Consider the following 20,082-nt stretch of genomic DNA (forward strand, 5'->3'; position numbering starts at 1 on the left):
TTTTTTTTTATGTAGGCCTACTTAAGTATTAAAAGTAAAAAGTACTGATTGATGAATGTTTATTTATTTTGTAATTATTTTTATTTTTTATTTTTATATACTGCATCGCACTGCTCAATATACATGAATGTAATGCATCCAGTGGTTCCCAAACCTGTCCTGGAGGACCCCCAACACTGCACATTTTCTTTGTCTCCCTAATCAAACACACCTGATTCAACTCATCAGCTCATTAACCCATGTGATAATGAGCTGATGAGTTGAATCAGGTGTGTTAATGAGCTGATGAGTTGAATCAGGTGTGTTTGATTAGGGAGACAAAGAAAACGTGCAGTGTTGGGGGTACTCCAGGACAGGTTTGGGAACGACACACAGATAGAGCTTAAATAGGTTACAGCTCAGTCTGACATCATTATGAATTATTTCCAAGTAAGCAAGATCTGCAAGATAACTTTTATTTTATAACCAAAACTCATAAATTAAAAAATTAAAAATTAAAAAAACAAACGTCACAAAGGGAAAAATGTGTTGCAAAGTTTTATTTGAAGTTTTATTTGAAACTGCTACGGCAGAAGGGAAGATGCATGGGCATTAATTTGCTTTATTTTAATGTTATGTTTAGTTTTTACCCTAAAACCATTCCCCATTCAGACAGTAATACACAAATACACCTTGTCCACCGAACCGTGCAGAAATACATCATCCCTGGTGAGCAAGGCATGTATGGCGGCAGGTCAGGCAGGTGCTTGCTTGAATACGATGGCAGTCTTGCAGGAATACCAAGCCAAACTGCTATGGGACCTGGACAAAGGTGGAGGGGTCGGGTCTGATAAAGAGCTACGTCGGGCCACGGACCTCAATGTCAGCCCTGGTGGCAATGGAGAGACACCTTTGATTTAATCTATCTGGCATCAAGGAGATGGACAAACCCTTTATCCTCGACGACCCAGTGTCTCCGCTGGTCTGTAAGCTTGGCCATCGAGAGGTTTCGGGAGGCAAAGAGACAGTCAGTAGCCTTTATTCCCAACCATTCCCAGGCCCCCCCAGTCTTCTTGGACTGATGCCATTGGACTCTTCTTGGACTGATGCCATTGGACTCTTCTTGGACTGGATACCATTGGACTCTTCTTGGACTGGATACCATTGGACTCTTCTTGGACTGATGCCATTGGACTCTTCTTGGACTGGATACCATTGGACTCTTCTTGGACTGGATACCATTGGACTCTTCTTGGACTAATGCCATTGGACTCTTCTTGGACTGGATACCATTGGACTCTTCTTGGACTGATGCCATTGGACTCTTCTTGGACTGGACGCCATTGGACTCTTCTTGGACTGGATACCATTGGACTCTTCTTGGACTGGATACCATTGGACTCTTCTTGGACTGATGCCATTGGACTCTTCTTGGACTGGACGCCATTGGACTCTTCTTGGACTGATGCCATTGGACTCTTCTTGGACTGATGCCATTGGACTCCTTGGACTGATGCCATTGGATTCTTCTTGGACTGATGCCATTGGACTCTTCTTGGACTGGACGCCATTGGACTCTTCTTGGACTGATGCCATTGGACTCTTCTTGGACTGGATGCCATTGGACTCTTCTTGGACTGATGCCATTGGACTCTTCTTGGACTGATGCCATTGGATTCTTCTTGGACTGGATGCCATTGGACTCTTCTTGGACTGATGCCATTGGACTCTTCTTGGACTGGATGCCATTGGACTCTTCTTGGACTCTTCTTGGACTAATGCCATTGGACTCTTCTTGGACTGGACGCCATTGGACTCATCTTGGACTGATGCCATTGGTCTCTTCTTGGACTGATGCTATTGGACTCTTCTTGGACTGATGCCATTGGACTCTTCTTGGACTGATGCCATTGGACTCTTCTTGGACTGATGCCATTGGACTCTTCTTGGACTGGATACCATTGGACTCTTCTTGGACTGGATACCATTGGACTCTTCTTGGACTGATGCCATTGGACTCTTCTTGGACTGGACGCCATTGGACTCTTCTTGGACTGATGCCATTGGACTCTTCTTGGACTGATGCTATTGGACTCTTCTTGGACTGATGCCATTGGACTCTTCTTGGACTGATGCCAGTGGACTCTTCTTGGACTGATGCTATTGGACTCTTCTTGGACTGATGCCATTGTACTCTTCTTGGACTAATGCCATTGGACTCTTCTTGGACTGGATGCCATTGGACTCTTCTTGGACTGATGCCATTGGATTCTTCTTGGACTGGATGCCATTGGACTCTTCTTGGACTGATGCCATTGGACTCTTCTTGGACTGGATGCCATTGGACTCTTCTTGGACTCTTCTTGGACTAATGCCATTGGACTCTTCTTGGGCTGATGCCATTGGACTCTTCTTTGACTGATGCCATTGGTCTCTTCTTGGACTGGACGCCATTGGACTCTTCTTGGACTGATGACATTGGACTCTTCTTGGACTGATACCATTGGACTCTTCTTGGACTGATGCCATTGGACTCTTCTTGGACTAATGCCATTGGACTCTTCTTTGACTGATGCCATTGGTCTCTTCTTGGACTGGACGCCATTGGACTCTTCTTGGACTGATGCCATTGGACTCTTCTTGGACTCTTCTTGGACTAATGCCATTGGACTCCTCTTGGACTGGACGCCATTGGACTCTTCTTGGACTGGATGCCATTGGACTCTTCTTGGACTAATGCCATTGGACTCTTCTTGGACTGGACGCCATTGGACTCTTCTTGGACTAATGCCATTGGACTCTTCTTGGACTAATGCCATTGGACTCTTCTTTGACTGATGCCATTGGTCTCTTCTTGGACTGGACGCCATTGGACTCTTCTTGGACTGATGCCATTGGACTCTTCTTGGACTCTTCGTGGACTGATGCCATTGGACTCTTCTTGGACTGATGCCATTGGACTCCTCTTGGACCGAATGCCATTGGACTCTTCTTGGACTCTTCTTGGACTAATGCCATTGGACTCTTCTTGGACTGGACGCCATTGGACTCTTCTTGGACTGGATGCCATTGGACTCTTCTTGGACTAATGCCATTGGACTCTTCTTGGACTAATGCCATTGGACTCTTCTTTGACTGATGCCATTTGTCTCTTCTTGGACTGGACGCCATTGGACTCTTCTTGGACTGATGCCATTGGACTCTTCTTGGACTGATGCCATTGGACTCATGGTTCGGATGTAGCCTCGGCCAGTTCTAGAGAGAGTTTGCCAGAATGGCGTCAGTCTACTCATCATAATCCAGTTCTGCCCAGGAGGGATCTTCTGTCAAAAGCCGGGGGCACAATATATCACCCCTGGCCAGAGATGTGGAAATTGTGGGTCTGAGGGGGATCAGCTCCTGAATGCTGGTCTCTCTTTACTAATATACAGAAACTTTACACCCTAAAGGGAAGATTCTTCACGAGTTAAAGCTGGAGTTCCTCCAGGATTGTTTCTCTGCAGGTCTATGTCCCTCCACGGCCACGCACCGTAAGGTGATCGGTGTTTGGGAAGACATTAGTTGGTAACTTGTTTCTTTCTTGGCACTCTGAGGGTGAGGCCTTGGGTTCATAAGAGAGTCCTGGCCTGGGATTTGGTCATGGTTTTAGAGGGGTTGTCCCTGGTACCCTTCAGTCAAGACAAGTCAAGTCACCTTTATTTATAAAGCGCTTTTTACAACACAGATTGTTTCAAAGCAGATTTACAGTGATAAAGATCCATTCAGACATATAGACTCTGTCTCTAAAACATTTCTCTCTTTGAAGATGGCGATCTTGTTGGCTATCACTTCTCTTAAGAGGGTAGGAGATTTGCAGGCCTTGTCAGTTGCCTCCTCCTGCTTAGATTTTGCTCCGGGTTGGGTGAAGGTTGTTCTTCACCCTAGACTGAAATAATTGCCTAATGTACCATCGAATACCGCACATTCTACAATTCTGCAGGCCTTCCATCCGGTGAACGTGATTTCACCAAGTACCACATGTTCCTGGATCAACATCTTTGTTGATCCTGGAACAACTTTCCAAATCAACCAATCAGATTTGAGAGACAAGTTTACAGTTTATGTCAAGTTTAGACTTAGAACCAGGGTGAGGTGCTTCAACATCAGTGTTATTCACCTATCATTTCCCTCTGATTTTAGGGAAAAGTTATGGGTAGGGTTAGGTTTAGGGGTAGGGATAGGGTAAGGACTAAATTTTGGGACAGGAATGTTATTCCAGGATCAAAAAATATGTTGATCCAGGAACATGTTTTACTTGGCAAAATCACGGTGACCCCTTCCATCCTCCTGCTTTTGTATCGGTGGACCAAGAGAGGCTGAACTTACTTGCCCTGTGAGAGCTCTAGAGATTTATGTTCAGAGAACCTCCCGATGGTGGAAGTCTGACAGTGCGTGTCCACTACAGCGGCAAAACTCCGCTCAGTGCCGCTGGCAACGCTATAACGCCTCCGCTTTGGGGTGTGTCTGTTGCGAGTGTGTTTAATCCATGTTTTTTTTAACACACGGACAATATAATCATCAGAGATGCACGCGATTACATTTAGAAATAGACAAGCTTTGTTTCCAAATGCACCAAGCAAAGATATCATTTCAATTTTATAAACTTGTATAAACCCAGCCAATATAAATCACAATGAACAGAACCAAAATAAAATATTTAACATAACAACAGCAAAGCCTCTAATTCGTAAACAAAATGAACTTGCAATAAATTCAGCATAAACTCTGGCACAATCTGCATATTTTTAAACTCTCAAGACAGACGTCACATCCCGAACCTCACAGGGATTGGCTGTCTACTGCGTTTTTCGTTTGATATTTGCATAAAGTCAAGAACACAGCTTCACAACAGGACACTTGTCAGTATGGCACAGTGGGTATTTCGTTCCCCATAGTGTCATCTTTGGGCACAGCGCCAGTTCCCTGAAAGGGAACATTCTCAGGTTACTACTGTTACCATTGTTCTCTGAGAAGGGAATGGGATGCTGTGTCCCTTTACCATCCTTGGTATGTGAGCGGCTTGCTTCAGCCAATCAGAAGCTGACGCTGCTTTGTTCCGGGTAACCCTTATAGCCTCCGCGGTACACCGTAACACGTCACAGGGTGACGCAGCACCCTGAATTATAGTTGCACACAGTTCCCCACAGCACCATCTTTAAACGCAGTGTCTTGTTTCCTTCTCAGGGAACACTGGTTACAGTCGTAACCTGAGACAAGATAACGAGAATAACGACATGTTTATATGAAATGTAGTGGAGTAAAAAGTATTATGCTTTGGAATGTAGTAAAGTAAAGGTAAAAGTTTCCCAAAATCAAAGTAATTATACTGTACAAATACTTGTAAGCCAAAGATAAAATGTAGCCACGTAAGTACTCTAACAAAGTAAAAATACTTTTTTCTGTCCTCCAAATGTTTTTAGAATGTGAGCAATGCCAGCGCAGAGCTCTTTGCTCAGTGCACATCTGATCATGTTGTCTGCATCCACGCTGCTGAATCATTGCAGATTCTGTTGATATGGCAGAATTTCATTTCGTTCTTTTCCCTCACAGATTACGGAGAGAAACAACACGGGTGGATGGAGGAAGCCACAAGTCTGGCAGGTGCAGTATCATTTAATACAGATTTGTATTGTGCTCTTACAGTCTTTTGTTAGTATTTCTGTTTAAATGACGTCTTGCGTTATGCTAGATATTTTTAAACGGCTTTACGGAGTACATTGGGATGAGAAATGCATTTTGTCTCTGGATTAAAAAAACTTCTAAGATCATAATCTATCATTGCCATAAGTGCCAGAAATATTTTTTGGCCTTTATGTACTTTTCTGTTAGATGTGGCAGCAATGTTAAAAAAAAAAAAAAAAGACCTGAGAACGTTTTTCTAATGTTCCCATTACAGTTACGAAAATGTTATTTCTGAATGTTTTCTGAATTAGCCAATGTTCTGTGAGCCTTCCCTGTCAGATGGGATGTTGACAGTGCTTCAGCTCATAGCATTGTCTAATAGTTTTACTCTCATCATCATTTTAGCCCGATCTTCAGAAGAAGTCCAGACATGACAAAGTCTCCTATGACCAAATCAGAGCAGCTGTTGAGGATAGATGACCATGATTTTACAATGAGACCAGCGTTTGGAGGTGAGCATGGGCTGCTTACATCTGAGATATCTGCACACAAACACTGGACACGCGCGCGTAAGACGAGAGTCACTGTATCGCTCATGCTTGAGTTTGTGTTGCACTTGGACTCGTGGTTAATACTTAATATGTTTTGTATTTATGGATGGTTTTAATTATTTAGTCCACGTTATGCAGTCTAACCTTATCTACTCTGAAATGATGTTCTTCCTCAGTGTTTCTGTCTTGTTTTCCAGTAAAAATATGTAAATATTCTTAAATCAAGATACATTTGATTTGATTCAAGTCTTGTTTACTGAAAATGTAAAACGTTGTTTTCACTTTGAATTAAGATGATTTTTCTGACCCCACTGGCAGATATTTGCTCTTGTTTTAAGCACAAACTCACTTCATTTTGATGAATTTTTCAGTAAACAAGCCTTAATATCTTCAGTCATGTTGCTTCTCCAGTAAATGTATCTTGATTTAAGAATGTTTAGATATTTATGTTGGAAAACAAGAGAGAAATACTGAGGACGAACATCAGTTTTGTAGTGTGACACACATATATGCAATTGGCAGAGACTTTAGTTCATTTTAATAATTTTTTCATCCCCTTTGAGAAACTTGATACCGTTTTACTCTCTACTGCAGAGAAGAGCATCCGTTTCATAACTTGTAACACTACAATACTTTTGATGAACTCGTTGGCTTTGGCTTGTCATGTGTGGAATATTCTGGCACTGGGGAAAAGGAAACAGAGTCTGTCGGCTCTCTGTGATCACTCGTGACCCACTTGCGTTTGAGCGCTCGTGTCCCGGAGCTAAAATAGGCCACAAACACAGCTAAATCCCGTCTGCTCACACACACCACATTACTGGAGGCACCCTGGACATATTTTCTAGAATGAAATATATTTTATGATAATGACATCCTTTCATTATTATCAATAAAAACGATTTTTTAAAAACAGTTTTCTCTTCGACAGGACCTCCGATTCCAGTAGGTGTGGACGTTCAGGTGGAAAGTCTCGACACCATCTCTGAGGTCGACATGGTGAGTGTTAATTAAGAGCACCTCATAAGTGTTATTATTATTATTATTATTACACAAATCTAGCTCTTGAGGTAAAGTACAGATAAGGGTTATTAAGGGTTATTATACAGTAATGGCCAAAAGTGATGTCCGGAGGGGGGTTTGACTAAACCATCAACATATGAGGAAAATATTCCGTATTTTTAAAAATATTTAAAATATGAAAATAGTGAAATAGTGAAAGTATTTATCTGACAAAATGATTTGTCAAGAAAAGGCAAGCTACAGGAAAAAGCATACACTGACTACGGCATAATCAGTTATTAATATTTCGCCGGTACTCTCTTGTTGATGCATTTGTTCATGATTTCTTTGTATGACAGCTTGGTCCAAATTCATGTTGCACAATTAGGCACGTTTCATAGCGTTATTATTATAAATAAAACAAACGACTCCAAGCACAACTACGCAATATGACTACAAAATATTTGACCGATTTTTATTAATATTTGAATAGGGTGAAGATGTGAATATTCCTCGGCCAGGCATCACCTTTGGACTTGGGAATGTTACTGTACTATACTTGAATCAAAGGGATAGTTGTGTCTGGATGAGTCGTGTGGAAAGTGCTGATGAATGTTTCCTACAGTACAGTACTGTGTTTCTTGGTGGTTATTAATCATTAAATGTAACACTGATGTCAGTATTCATATTGCTTTGTGTTGTACATAAGATTGTCCCGTGCCTCACTGGAACTGGTTCAGATGTTTTCGATTCTGTGTTAAAAGCTCAGTATGTCCAACATCTGATGTTTCCCATCAGGATTTTACGATGACACTGTATTTGAGGCACTACTGGAAAGACGAGCGCTTGTCCTTCCCGAGCACCAACAACCAAAGCATGACGTTCGACAGCCGGCTGGTGAAGAAGATCTGGGTGCCCGACATGTTCTTCGTTCACTCCAAAAGATCTTTCATCCACGACACAACCACGGACAATGTGATGTTACGAGTGCATCCAGACGGCAACGTCCTCTACAGTCTGAGGTGAGCCTGTCCGAAACCAGACGTTCATGAGCCTCTCTAATCATCTCACTCCTGAATTTCACTTAAAATTAGAATATGGCATAAAACATTCGAGATAAAGCAGCGTTTCCATCCCATGTGTTCAGGAGATTAAAATGGTCACTTCCTGGGAAACTGGCTCAAAATATCAGTAATAAAAGTGTAAGTTTCTGCAATCGGGCGGTTTTTCCCTCCATCATAAACGAGTGTGTCTCGAGCGTCAGACGAAACACAGTAAACGCTGTCATGTTCTCTTGCGTTCGGGAACACACTCGTGTATGAGATGCTTCTGGAGGGAATCAAACCAAATCATTCTGATCCAGAAACACCAAACCCACATTTGAGGTGCTGCGATGCCATTGGTCGGCTGGTTAGTCCATTAATCCAATCACAGCCTCTGCTGGGGTCACATGAGGTAATTTTTAGGGATTTATTCAGTAAATGTGTTTCCATCGTAGTTTATGTGAGTGTCTTCTTGTTGAATAAAAAATAATCTGCCTCAATTGAGCGCATATGTTTTTTATCCACATTTTTAGAAACTACGCACATCAGTTTCCATCCAGCATTTTTTATATGATATCCCAAAATTCAAAATAGGCGGTGGAAAATGACAATCCTATGACAAATGACAATACAGCTCAAACTATTCAATATGACCATAAACAATACAAAATAGACTGCTATAGAACTCTTAAAATGCAACAGTTAAGGCCCAATGTACTCAAGGTGAAGTTAATTTTATTCGTTCTTTGCTACAAGAGAGTTTGAAATACATTTGCAGTGATATACCTGTTTAGATGAATATGTAAATATGTGCTGCTCTTTCCTCTCAATAACAGAATAAACAAAGAAAACAGAAGTTCAGAAAGCATCTGATCATAGAGATGTGGATATGTTTGCTCTGAGATTCAGATCTACAGTCATGTCATGTTTATATATATAACACTTTATACAGTACATTTCTTTAAATCAGGAGTGTCGCTTTCGATTAGAATCACAGCTTCAGTTTCTGCTATAAAGCGGCTCTCAGTGTGTTCATGTTTTCACTCGCGTCTGAACGGAGGAAATGAACCGGAGAAGATTTACATCTCAGAGAAGGCGGAGCCTCAGAGCCACACCCACCTGTTACATCATCATCACTGACCAATGGGAGTTCAGAGGTGTTTACCAGCCAGAGCAAACTAACCAGATAGTTGACTTTGACGAGCTGTTTCAAACTCCAAACGAACTTTGATTTGGCCTGGTTTTGTTTGAAATGACGTCACACCAGTTTGTTCTTGAAGTATTTCGGGGCCTATACATACGTTTCTTTGAAGAAGAAAATAGTAAAATACATAAAAACCAACAATGTTACAAATGTTAACTACTGAACTGACAAAGATTTTCATCAGGACCGTTTCATTCAAATGAATCTCCATATTGACGGTTATGTGAGAGTTATGTTATTGTTAGTAGTTTGGTTTTGTTGTGGGCAAACCAGCGGCCATTACTAAAACAGTAGCAAAACTCTTCCATAACATGATATTTAAATATCAAACGTGGAAATAACAGAAGATGAACTGGTCCGTTCCACTTCCGATGCCGCTGGAGGACGTCATGAATCCTGTGCGTCGCCTGTGTGACTAACTCTCGATGTCTCGTGTGTCGTTGCAGAGTGACCGTCACTGCCATGTGTAACATGGACCTGAGCCGATTCCCACTGGACACACAGACGTGCTCACTCGAGATCGAGAGCTGTATGTACACACACACACACACACATTTGAATGTGGTGTCGTTGAACTGAAGGATTCAGATGTGGTGCTGGTCATTGGAGATGTGCCTGTTGATGTGATGATGTGGAGTACATGTGGTGTTTTCTCAGATGCGTACACTGACGACGATCTCATGCTTTACTGGAAGAAGGGCAACGAGTCGCTGAACACAGACGACAGGATTTCTCTGTCCCAGTTCCTCATCCAGAAGTTCCACACCACAACTAAACTAGCGTTCTACAGCAGCACAGGTAACCGCACTCACGCTCCCTCATATCTGATGTGGTTTATGCTGAAGTCCTTGAGCTTGGCAGGTTAGCACCATTCAATTCTCTGAACGCTTTTTTCCCAGTGCAAATATCTAAACATTCTTAAATCAAATTTACTAAAGAAGCAAAGTGACTTCTGCTTAGTTTAGCTCGTTCATTCAACAACGGCACGCGGATCTGCATCAACATGACTTCCAGCAAACTCTCTGCTCGCTGTTGGGGAGAATGAAAAATGCAACCAACCTCCTGTCATTTAATCTCGCCGTATTTGCAAAGATTTTGAACTTTTCTGATTAATCTTCTTCAGATAAAGTCTGAGATGACGTTGTGTGTCCATCTCATCCCTCAGAGTCGTTCAGTAGCACTTCTTTCCTAATACTTGTGTTTTCTCTCTTGGTTTTTGTTATAACGAGCTTCACAGCTTCCCAGAACGTTCCCTCAAGGTTCTCTCAAACAGTCTTTCAGTAAAAAGACCTGTGGCTCCAAAAGGCCGCAACAAAGGAAGGGACTAGAGATGCGCGGATGGGCTATTATTTCATCCGCAACCGCATCACAAAACTCATCATCCGTCCGCCATCCATCCGCACCAACGTTTTTGACCAATTTTCAAAACTGCACCCGCCCGCCATCCGCTGATTGCTGTATACATAATATTTTTCATTTGATTGGTTCAACCGCCCGCCACCCGCCCGAATTGAATTAAAATATTATTTTTCGTCACGTCATCTGCCCGATCCGCGGTTTATCCGCCAACTGCGCATCTCTAGAAGGGACACACTCGGTCGTCAGATTTAACTCAATATTTATTAACCGAACAGAAGACTAAACCAAACAAGTGCAAATGTAGTGACAGTAAAATCAGTAATGTAGTGTGTAGTGTGTAGGATGTAGGCATGAACTGTAGTGTGGCTCTAGTGTAAGTGCAACAACGGAAAAGACCAGCAACATAAACAAACAAAATGTGGAGCACCGAGGAGTAGTAGAAGGACTCCTTTTAAAGGGCATTAAGATAGGGCATTAAGATAGGGCATTAAGATAGGGCATTAAGATAGGGCAGGTGAGCGTAGAGTCACCCATCATCTAGAACACAGACATTAATAGAACGTTTGTTCAAGGTCTTTAATAATGTTCCCAAAACGTCAGCACTAAAACATTATTTATACATCGTTCATCTAACATTTTTCTGAAACATTTTTGTTGGAAGTTAGTCTAATATATTTTTTTAAACATTACTACTTACTACTTTCTTTCAGATGGTTCAGAGAACATTGTTCCCATAATACTTGCAAAACAATAAAACATTCGCATAGACAAGAATTTATTTTAAGAACATTCAGAACAAACGTTTTCATAACTTAATGGGAACATTAATAAAACATTTTATAAAAAAAAATTGTTAGCTGGGTACATATGTTGTTAAATACGCATGATTTCAGAACTGTGCTTTTGTTGGCACACTCATCGCTGTGCTTTTCTCAGTTGTTGCCAGAGTTCTTCAATATTGCATCTGCTGTTACACTACAGTTAGTTCTGGTCCTCCAGCAGCGTACAGTAGAGGTCTTCACGGGTCCAAAAATTCGTGCCCGAACCCGAAAGAGACCCGTAATGTGCTACACCAAACCGACCCGGACCCGTCTATTATTTCAAAAGCTGGACCCGGACCCGTGCAAAACCGAGAAATGCTTAACCGGACCTGACCTGGACCCATCTATTATTTGAAAGCTGGACCCGAAACCGCCGGGAAGACACAGACCCGACTGGACCCGATTGTCACATATTCCAGCTTAAACTGCTATTACAAGTCAATAAACCTGTTGCGAAAAATACTTTTTGTCTTACCTTTAGTTTGTCAGATTCAGACTCGATGCAGAGCAGAGAGCACGGAGATGATAGCAAATAAATAACGTCAGCGGCCATGCCATGGCACTGAACGAGCAATCGTTATTATAGTTCAAAAGGGCAAACAGTCAAAGTTATAAACAAGACGGTTAATTTATTGTAAAATCTAAAGCGCGGTTTGGCGGTCCCTCACTGAAGCTCTGGTAACTGGTTGCCATAGAAACATGACACGCGCTTGAGACTGCACATGCGCGCTAGCTGGATCAACCTAAAATATGCTTTTTAACGCAATTTATTTTGAGCGTCAAAGTAAATATTCATGTGACAGTTCACCTCAGATATGTTGCTGATTTGAAATATATTAGGCCTAAATATGAGTGTGTCAAGACTCAAGTCTGCAAGCATTTTTGAGATTTGAACTACTTTACTACTATGTCACGTAATAGGAACAGAAACTCAAAATGACACTTAGTACATACTAGTAGTAGCCTAGTACATATGTCAATAATTACTGCCAAGAATAAAACATATAAATAAAATAAACTAATATAGAAAATAATGATCTGATTCCCCACTGCACACAAAACTATGCATGGCAACAAACCATTGGCTATATGACTTAATTAAACAACCATAAAACATCTTGAAGTGTGCACTGTGCAACTGTGAATTCTGTGCAATCAACGTGCATTCAATTATTTGCTTGCGAGTATATATTTATATTCAACATAAATGTTCTTGAAACCCTGCCCTAAAAAAAATTTAAATTAAATATTCAATGCTAATATGCAATGCAACAAAAAATAACATCAGCTCTCTAAGCTGTGCTTGTCTTATCTTTAATAAAGTGGTGCATAGACAGAGGTCTAGTAGGGCTGCTTTAATTTTCATGTTTGGCCTACATGTTGCTATTCAGAAACAGCGAAGCATTTACACTAGCAGTGCTGAGGCAGGTCCGACGATTCTCCAACGTGCGACCAGAGATGCTGAAGGCTGACTCACAACTCACACTAGATGCAGGCACACAGAGTATTTTTCTTGCCAGTTGTGCCATTGATGGAAACATATTTTGGTTGTGTTTCCAAAAACTAAGAATGTCTCTATCATTTTCCATTGTGGGCTTGTGCTTTAAATATTGTTCTAGTTCATCAACCCCGGTATCCAGTTCTGCATCCTCGACGTCAGCCCACTGGCTAAAGTGTTGCACTGGTCCTGGTCCTGGTGCAGGCCCAGCCATCTCCTCTGTATCCTCCTCTTGCATCTGCTGGGCATTCACCTCAGTTGTAGCTCTTTTAGGGAAGCTGGCCAACTCTCCACGTGCACTTTCATATATTTCCTCCCTCTCTTTTGCGGTGAACATCCGAAGCTGCTTGAATTTTGGCCAGAGCAGCACGGCAAGCTTTTCATGGTGTCCCAGAACTATCCGTTCAGCCAAAAGTCCCATGCACCTATTAAATAGAATAGAATTAGTTGAATAATCCATTAAAAAAAACACACAAAAAAAAATATAGCAAACAGTGAAAAAATTAAATGCATAATAATAATAATTCTTTTTTTTTATTTTAGCACATGTACATATACAGGCAATCTGTTAGAAAATTAGAAGAGTAATTATTAGACACTTACCTGTGTTTCAGTATCCTGAGTGGCACTGGATCAGCTTGGGACTGTGATATTTGGGACTTGGGACTGTGTCATCAGCGTGGTTTTCCAGAGGGGCACTAAGTTAATTGTACAATATTTTGAGCCACTGAGCTCCTCAGTTGCCTGCTTAAAAGGCTGCAGGAATTGGACAAGCATCTGAAGAATGTCTTTGGATATGTGCTGCCTGCACATTTTCACCTTGGTCACTGATAAACACAAGTTTGTCGATCTCATCTGGGACCAGACCAAATTCACCTAGTTGCTTGAGCAGTTCTGTCTTCAGGTTTAAAGCTGTTTTCTTTGCCCCGGATGGAAATGCACATGTACATATGATCCTGGTATTAAACTCCCAGGCATCATCTATATAATGCAGTGTGATGCAGGTGTAACTGATCTTCCTATGGTCATCTGTCCACATATCTGTGGATGCTCCGAATGCCAGTCCCTCAGCTATGGCTTTCCTAACTGTTGGCAGGAGCTCTGCTCTGAGACTTTCGTATTTTTTCTGTGTGAAACGAGATAGCGTCACACCAGAAGGAAGTAAGTCCTTCACATTACACCGGCCATGTGTTGCTCCCGTGTCTAATATTGTCTGCGCCAAGTCGGTGAACGCGGGAGTTTCAAACATGCTAAAGGCCCTTAAATCCTTTGCGCAGACTTTAGTGCATTTTTCCAAAATCGCATCCTTTGCTTTTTTTGGAACTACACCCAATCTAAGAAAAGGCGCCACTGAAGATTGGGTCAAAACAGTTTTACCACACGACCTGGTGTGCTTTAAAAGATGCGATGTGCCAGTTTTTGTTGAATCAAACTTCAACAGTGCGTCACACGTTTTACACTTAACTGCACTTACTTTTTTCTGATGTTCGTCTACAATATGCATGAAGGCTGCCCAGACAGAAGAGGTGCCCATAGGTTTTACCTCTTTATACTCATTGTTTTTTAAGCTTTTTTCGCACATCGCTCATGAAGGTATCCATTATTACCGTGCGTGCACTTGCATTAACTTTGAGTCTGCGCGCTCTGCTTCTAACGGCAGGGAGAGAGAGAGAGAGAGAGAGAGCGAGAGAGCGAGAGAGATCGCCTTGTACTCACAGGTACAGCTCACACTTTTCTTTTCCTAATTTTACAAGTTGCAAGTTACAAAAAAACACAAGCAGTGTCTAATCACGGCCGGGTTTTCTCCGAGTCTGATCTGACTCCGATCGCATGGGTATTACACACAATGTTAAACAGACCCGGGACCCGAAGTAATAGATTCGGACCCGACCCGGACCCGGCTGATCATTTAAAATATAGACCCGAACCCGTACGGGTCCCGGATCGGGTCCCGGGTCGACGGGTCTCGGGTTCACTTTGAAGACCTCTAGCGTACAGTAACGGGTCAACAGCAGTGGGCTATTATCCCTCCAGCAGGTGGAGGCTCGTGCTCATCCGCTCTGTCCTAACCTCTGGTCTGAGACTGCTGGTCTGAGACTGGTCTGCTGGTCTGAGGCTGGTCTGCTGGTCTGAGACTGCTGGTCTGAGACTGGTCTGCTGGTCTGAGGCTGCTGGTCTGAGGCTGGTCTGCTGGTCTGAGGCTGGTCTGCTGGTCTGAGACTGCTGGTCTGAGACTGGTCTGCTGGTCTGAGGCTGCTGGTCTGAGACTGCTGGTCTGAGGCTGGTCTGCTGGTCTGAGACTGCTGGTCTGAGACTGCTGGTCTGAGACTGGTCTGCTGGTCTGAGACTGCTGGTCTGAGACTGCTGGTCTGAGACTGGTCTGCTGGTCTGAGACTGCTGGTCTGAGGCTGGTCTGCTGGTCTGAGGCTGCTGGTCTGAGGCTGCTGGTCTGAAACTGGTCTGCTTATAAACAGACACTACAAATGAAATGTAGTTTACAAGACAACTGTATGTCGAGCCATACCTGCCATAACGCTTCCTCCGCTGTGTTGTTGGAACAACATGTCTAAATGTCTGGCAAAACAACTTCTACACCATTCGCAAGTCTTGTGGAGTGTAGCGCTGAGCGGAGAGGAATGAAATCATCTGGCCGTTTCTTTGAGTAACAGTAACTCTAATAATATTGTAAACACTCGCCTGCGAACACTGCCGTATCATCGCACAACTTTAATCTACATCTGTCTTTTCCAGGCTGGTATAATCGGCTCTACATACACTTCACTCTCCGGCGGCACATCTTCTTCTTCCTGCTGCAGACGTACTTCCCCGCGACGCTGATGGTCATGCTGTCCTGGGTGTCCTTCTGGATCGACCGCAGAGCCGTGCCTGCAAGAGTTCCTCTCGGTGGGACAAACTCCTCAAACTCTTCTGATCAAACATAATTAGACATTCCTTAATCTCTCAGTAATTATGTAGTGTAAGGAAGAGATTGTTCAGTTGTACAGAAAGAATCTTAAAAATCAGGTTGTAACAGTTCTCAGTACTGCAAAAATGAATTTCTTACTCTGTGTTTTTGTCTTATTTTCCAGTATAAATATCTAAACATTCTTAAATTATTTAAATGACCATAGTGCATGAAATGTGCTATATAAATAAACTTGCCTTGCCTTGCCTTAAATCAAGCAAAATTACCAGATATTAAGCCTTGCTTTCTGAAAAAATTATTAAAATTGAGTTTATGCTTAAAACAAGAACAAATATCTGCCAGTGGTGTCAGAAAAATAATCTTGTTTTCCCTTTGAATTAAGTTGATTTTTCTGACCCCATTGGCAGATTTTTTCCCTGTTTAACCCTAAACTCACTTTTTTCAGTAAACAAGACTTAAAGGTCCCATGACATGAAATTTTCACTTTCTGAGGTTTTTTAAATTAATATGATTTCCCCTAGCCTGTATATGGTCAGGCTAGGGGAGTTTCCAAGTTTCTAGAAATTTTAATCGGTGTAAATCGAGCTTTTGCTATCTTTCTCTGCCTTTGAGAAAATGAAAGCTCAACCGGGCTGATCTTGAATCTCCTCCTTATGACGTCATAAGGAGAAATGCTACCTCCCCTTTCTCTGCTTTGCCTGCCCAGATAATATTTCTCGCCCATGAGAAAATGAGCTAGGAAGTAGAAACGCGCGACTTTTGAGCGAATAATTGCTCAATAATTGTATGTACAAATGAACACCGACGCCTTTTTTTAGTTCCTTCATCCAAGTCCCAGAAGAACCAGTGGATTAATTTCATTTTCTCTGGAAATGCGCCGACACAACTTCCCAAAGTTTTGCATGTCTGCGGCAAACATTTCACCGACGACTGTTTCCTCAACTTGGGTCAATACAGAGCTGGGCTTGCTGAACGTCTGAAACTAAAGTCTGGATCAGTAGCTGCTACCAACTCTCTTTGGCTCAGCTACACACCTCGGACAAGTAGGCTAAGTCAACTAATGATATATAAGTGTGTTGCTTTACTGTTTATGGTTACCTAGCTTGTTAGATGTAGAATGTGGCTGTACATTAAGTAGCTATGCAGTTACTTGCGCTAATGTAAAGGTAGACAGCATCAAGTATGCGTGTGAATACACACACTAGTGTTGTACACTTCTTTGCTATTTGGATAACCGTTTTCCTGTTGGTTATATGGCGTGCGCGATATCCGCATTTCAAGATCGCAGAGCTTGATGTAATTGTAATAAGATAAATTACAGACGTTACAGATCTCTCATGAAAAGGCAACAGTAGGTTAGCGTTAGCTACATGATAATAACTGTAAATCATCCGAATAAAGTACCGTATCCATAGCCTGACTTCGTCATACTCATATTCTAGTCAGAATGTGAGTCTGATACTGCTCCATAGAGATTTGATTATGGGGCGTGTCTCAACCGAAACAGGAAAAACAACAACTCTGCACTCAATTGGATAGACCTACAACCAATCAGAGCAACGGAGTAAATGACGCATGTTCTTCATTCATATTTTCAACCAACAAAAGGTCGCGGCTCACTGTTCCTCTTTTAAAATGAATGCGCTGTGGATATCTTCTATAACAGACGCGATGGCGGAATCTACACATGATGTTTCATAAACAAAGTTCGGGAGGAGCACGTACAAATAATCAATCCAATATCAACTTGTCATCAAACAATACCATGTCTAACGTTACCCCTATCTATCAGCATGAGGAAGCATATTCACTCTGTCAACTTACCTAACACTCCTTGACAGTTTTTCAGCATCCCTCCACCACCCCGAATCCTCACTCTTGTCTTGTTCTCTCACAACCAGGAATACGGGGGGAGTATGGCTACCGAGCCCACAGCCCTCTCCTCGGACAGCACGTCATATACGCATTTATTCTATCTGACTTATTTGTGTGAACTCGTTAAATCTCATATACGCATTTATTCTACGTTAAATCTCATATACGCATTTATTCTATCTGACTTATTTGTAAGTGTGAACTCGTTAAATCTCAATTCTCCAGCTGCAGTCGTCTTTGTTGTAAACTAATTCAACCCAACCGCTCTTTGATGACGTGGGTGATTACGTAACCGCAGATCATCTGTCCATCATCGATTAAAGCCCGCCCTGGCAATTTGATTGGCTCGGCCTTTTGGGAGCCGGGCATAATTACTCCTCAACGGATCGAGTCCAGACCGAACTTCCCGACCAAAAAATGTTGTGGGCGGGGTTCGGGCTGGCACCCAGGCTACCGTATCCAGACATAATATTTTAAACTAACCATTCGGAAACGTCCTGCTGGAGCCGCTGAGTTGCAACTTCTTCATCCATTGCTTCTCCATCCGGATCAGATTCTGGGTCAAACTGAGATGCTTGGACGACTGCGTGTCTTCGTGCCATTGCAAAATATCCAAAGTAAACATGCACGCCACGGTACCGTTGCCGCAAGATGGTCAAGACCACACCCACCCTCCACCTTGCGCCGCCTTTCTCCTCCTCATTAGCATTTAAAGCTACAGACACCGAAAAGGCCTGCCTGAAGGAAGCTCATTCTGGGACTGGCTTGTAGTGGCTATAATTCTGCACCGAGGCTGAATTTTTGGAAAGAGATTTCAGATACAGTACTAGGGACCACTAAGGCCTATATTAAAGCCTACAAAAAGTAGCATGTCATGGGACCTTTAAAGGTTGTTTTTACCCAAAATGGAAATTCTGTCAATATTTACTCGCTCTCATGTCGCTCCAAACATGTAAGACTTTTGTTCATTTGTGAAACACAGATGAAGATTTTTTTTTTAAATGAAATCTGAGGGATTTCTGTCTCTCCATTGAAAGTCTTTTTAGCCAATATGTGCTTCCAATGCTTCAAAACATTAATAAAGAAGATGGTCAAATAAACCGGTTTAATCAAGGGCTAAAGAGAGTTAAATCTGTTGACCATATAAAGCGATCGTGTCTCCTCTGAAGACTTGAGTTAAGATATCTTTATGAATGTACTGGAGCGCCTGAGCTTTTAGGTGAATAGACTTTCAATGGAGGAACATGTTTAGAATATTTACTGTATATATTAGATATTTGTGCTGGAAAACAAGACTACTGACTAAGTACTTACTACCTACTAACAAGACTAAATATGAAAATTATATCCAACCAATGCTTTCACACAGGCATCACCACCGTTCTCACGATGTCCACCATCATCACCGGAGTCAACGCCTCCATGCCCAGAGTCTCCTACATCAAAGCGGTGGACATCTACCTGTGGGTCAGCTTCGTCTTCGTCTTCCTCTCTGTTATCGAGTACGCGGCCGTCAATTACCTGACCACCGTACAGGAGCGCCGAGAGAGGAAACTCAGGAATCAAGTAAGACGCCACTTTTCACTTTGCCAAAATAATGACTGTCTGATGCTGGTAGACAAACATGACGAGAGGAAAAGAGTAATACAGAGACATAATGAAAATTCACATTTAGAGCCATTTAGTTTTCCTCAGTTACTGTACTTAAATACATTTTTAGTTTTCCTCAGTTACTGTACTTAAATACATTTTCAAGTGTCTGTGCTATATCCGAGTATTTGTCTGTTAGGAAACATTCACTTCACTACATTCCAAAGCATAATATCATTATTTTTACTCAATTTCATTAAAAACATATTGTTCCTTGTTATCGCGAACTGAAGAAATCGCTGCACGATACCCAAGCTGAGATGCGATAGCGATGTTGGACTCGTGAACGAGCTGATTCTTTCCAAGCGTTCTAATCTTTGTCAGAGCTTGAATGGCACAAAAGTAAGTTGCTAATGCCAAATTTGAGAATTAATAAATCTTATTTAGGTCATGACAGTCAGTTATTTGTGAACTAAATCTGCTGTAAAAGTATATAAGTATAATAATAAGTATAATGTATGACAAGTAAAAACTTAAAGGGGGGGTGAAATGCTCATTTTCACTCAATCTCCTGTT

General features: G+C 42.0%; 1 protein-coding gene across 1 annotated transcript in view; it reads left to right on the plus strand.

Moving 5' to 3' along the window:
• Nucleotides 1-20,082, plus strand: part of LOC307148105 (gamma-aminobutyric acid receptor subunit rho-1) — a 28,428-nt gene that overhangs the window by 3,027 nt on the left and 5,319 nt on the right. Inside the window, exons 2-9 of the mRNA XM_079853395.1 lie at nucleotides 5,569-5,619; nucleotides 6,046-6,152; nucleotides 7,120-7,187; nucleotides 7,989-8,212; nucleotides 9,884-9,966; nucleotides 10,095-10,235; nucleotides 15,867-16,019; nucleotides 19,286-19,482. Of these exons, the coding sequence (XP_079709521.1) occupies nucleotides 5,569-5,619; nucleotides 6,046-6,152; nucleotides 7,120-7,187; nucleotides 7,989-8,212; nucleotides 9,884-9,966; nucleotides 10,095-10,235; nucleotides 15,867-16,019; nucleotides 19,286-19,482 (1,024 nt within the window). The remainder of the gene's footprint in view (nucleotides 1-5,568; nucleotides 5,620-6,045; nucleotides 6,153-7,119; nucleotides 7,188-7,988; nucleotides 8,213-9,883; nucleotides 9,967-10,094; nucleotides 10,236-15,866; nucleotides 16,020-19,285; nucleotides 19,483-20,082) is intronic.

The sequence above is a fragment of the Squalius cephalus genome (assembly GCF_949319135.1).
Source record: "Squalius cephalus genome assembly, chromosome: 20".
NCBI classification, from domain to species: Eukaryota; Metazoa; Chordata; class Actinopteri; order Cypriniformes; family Leuciscidae; genus Squalius; species Squalius cephalus.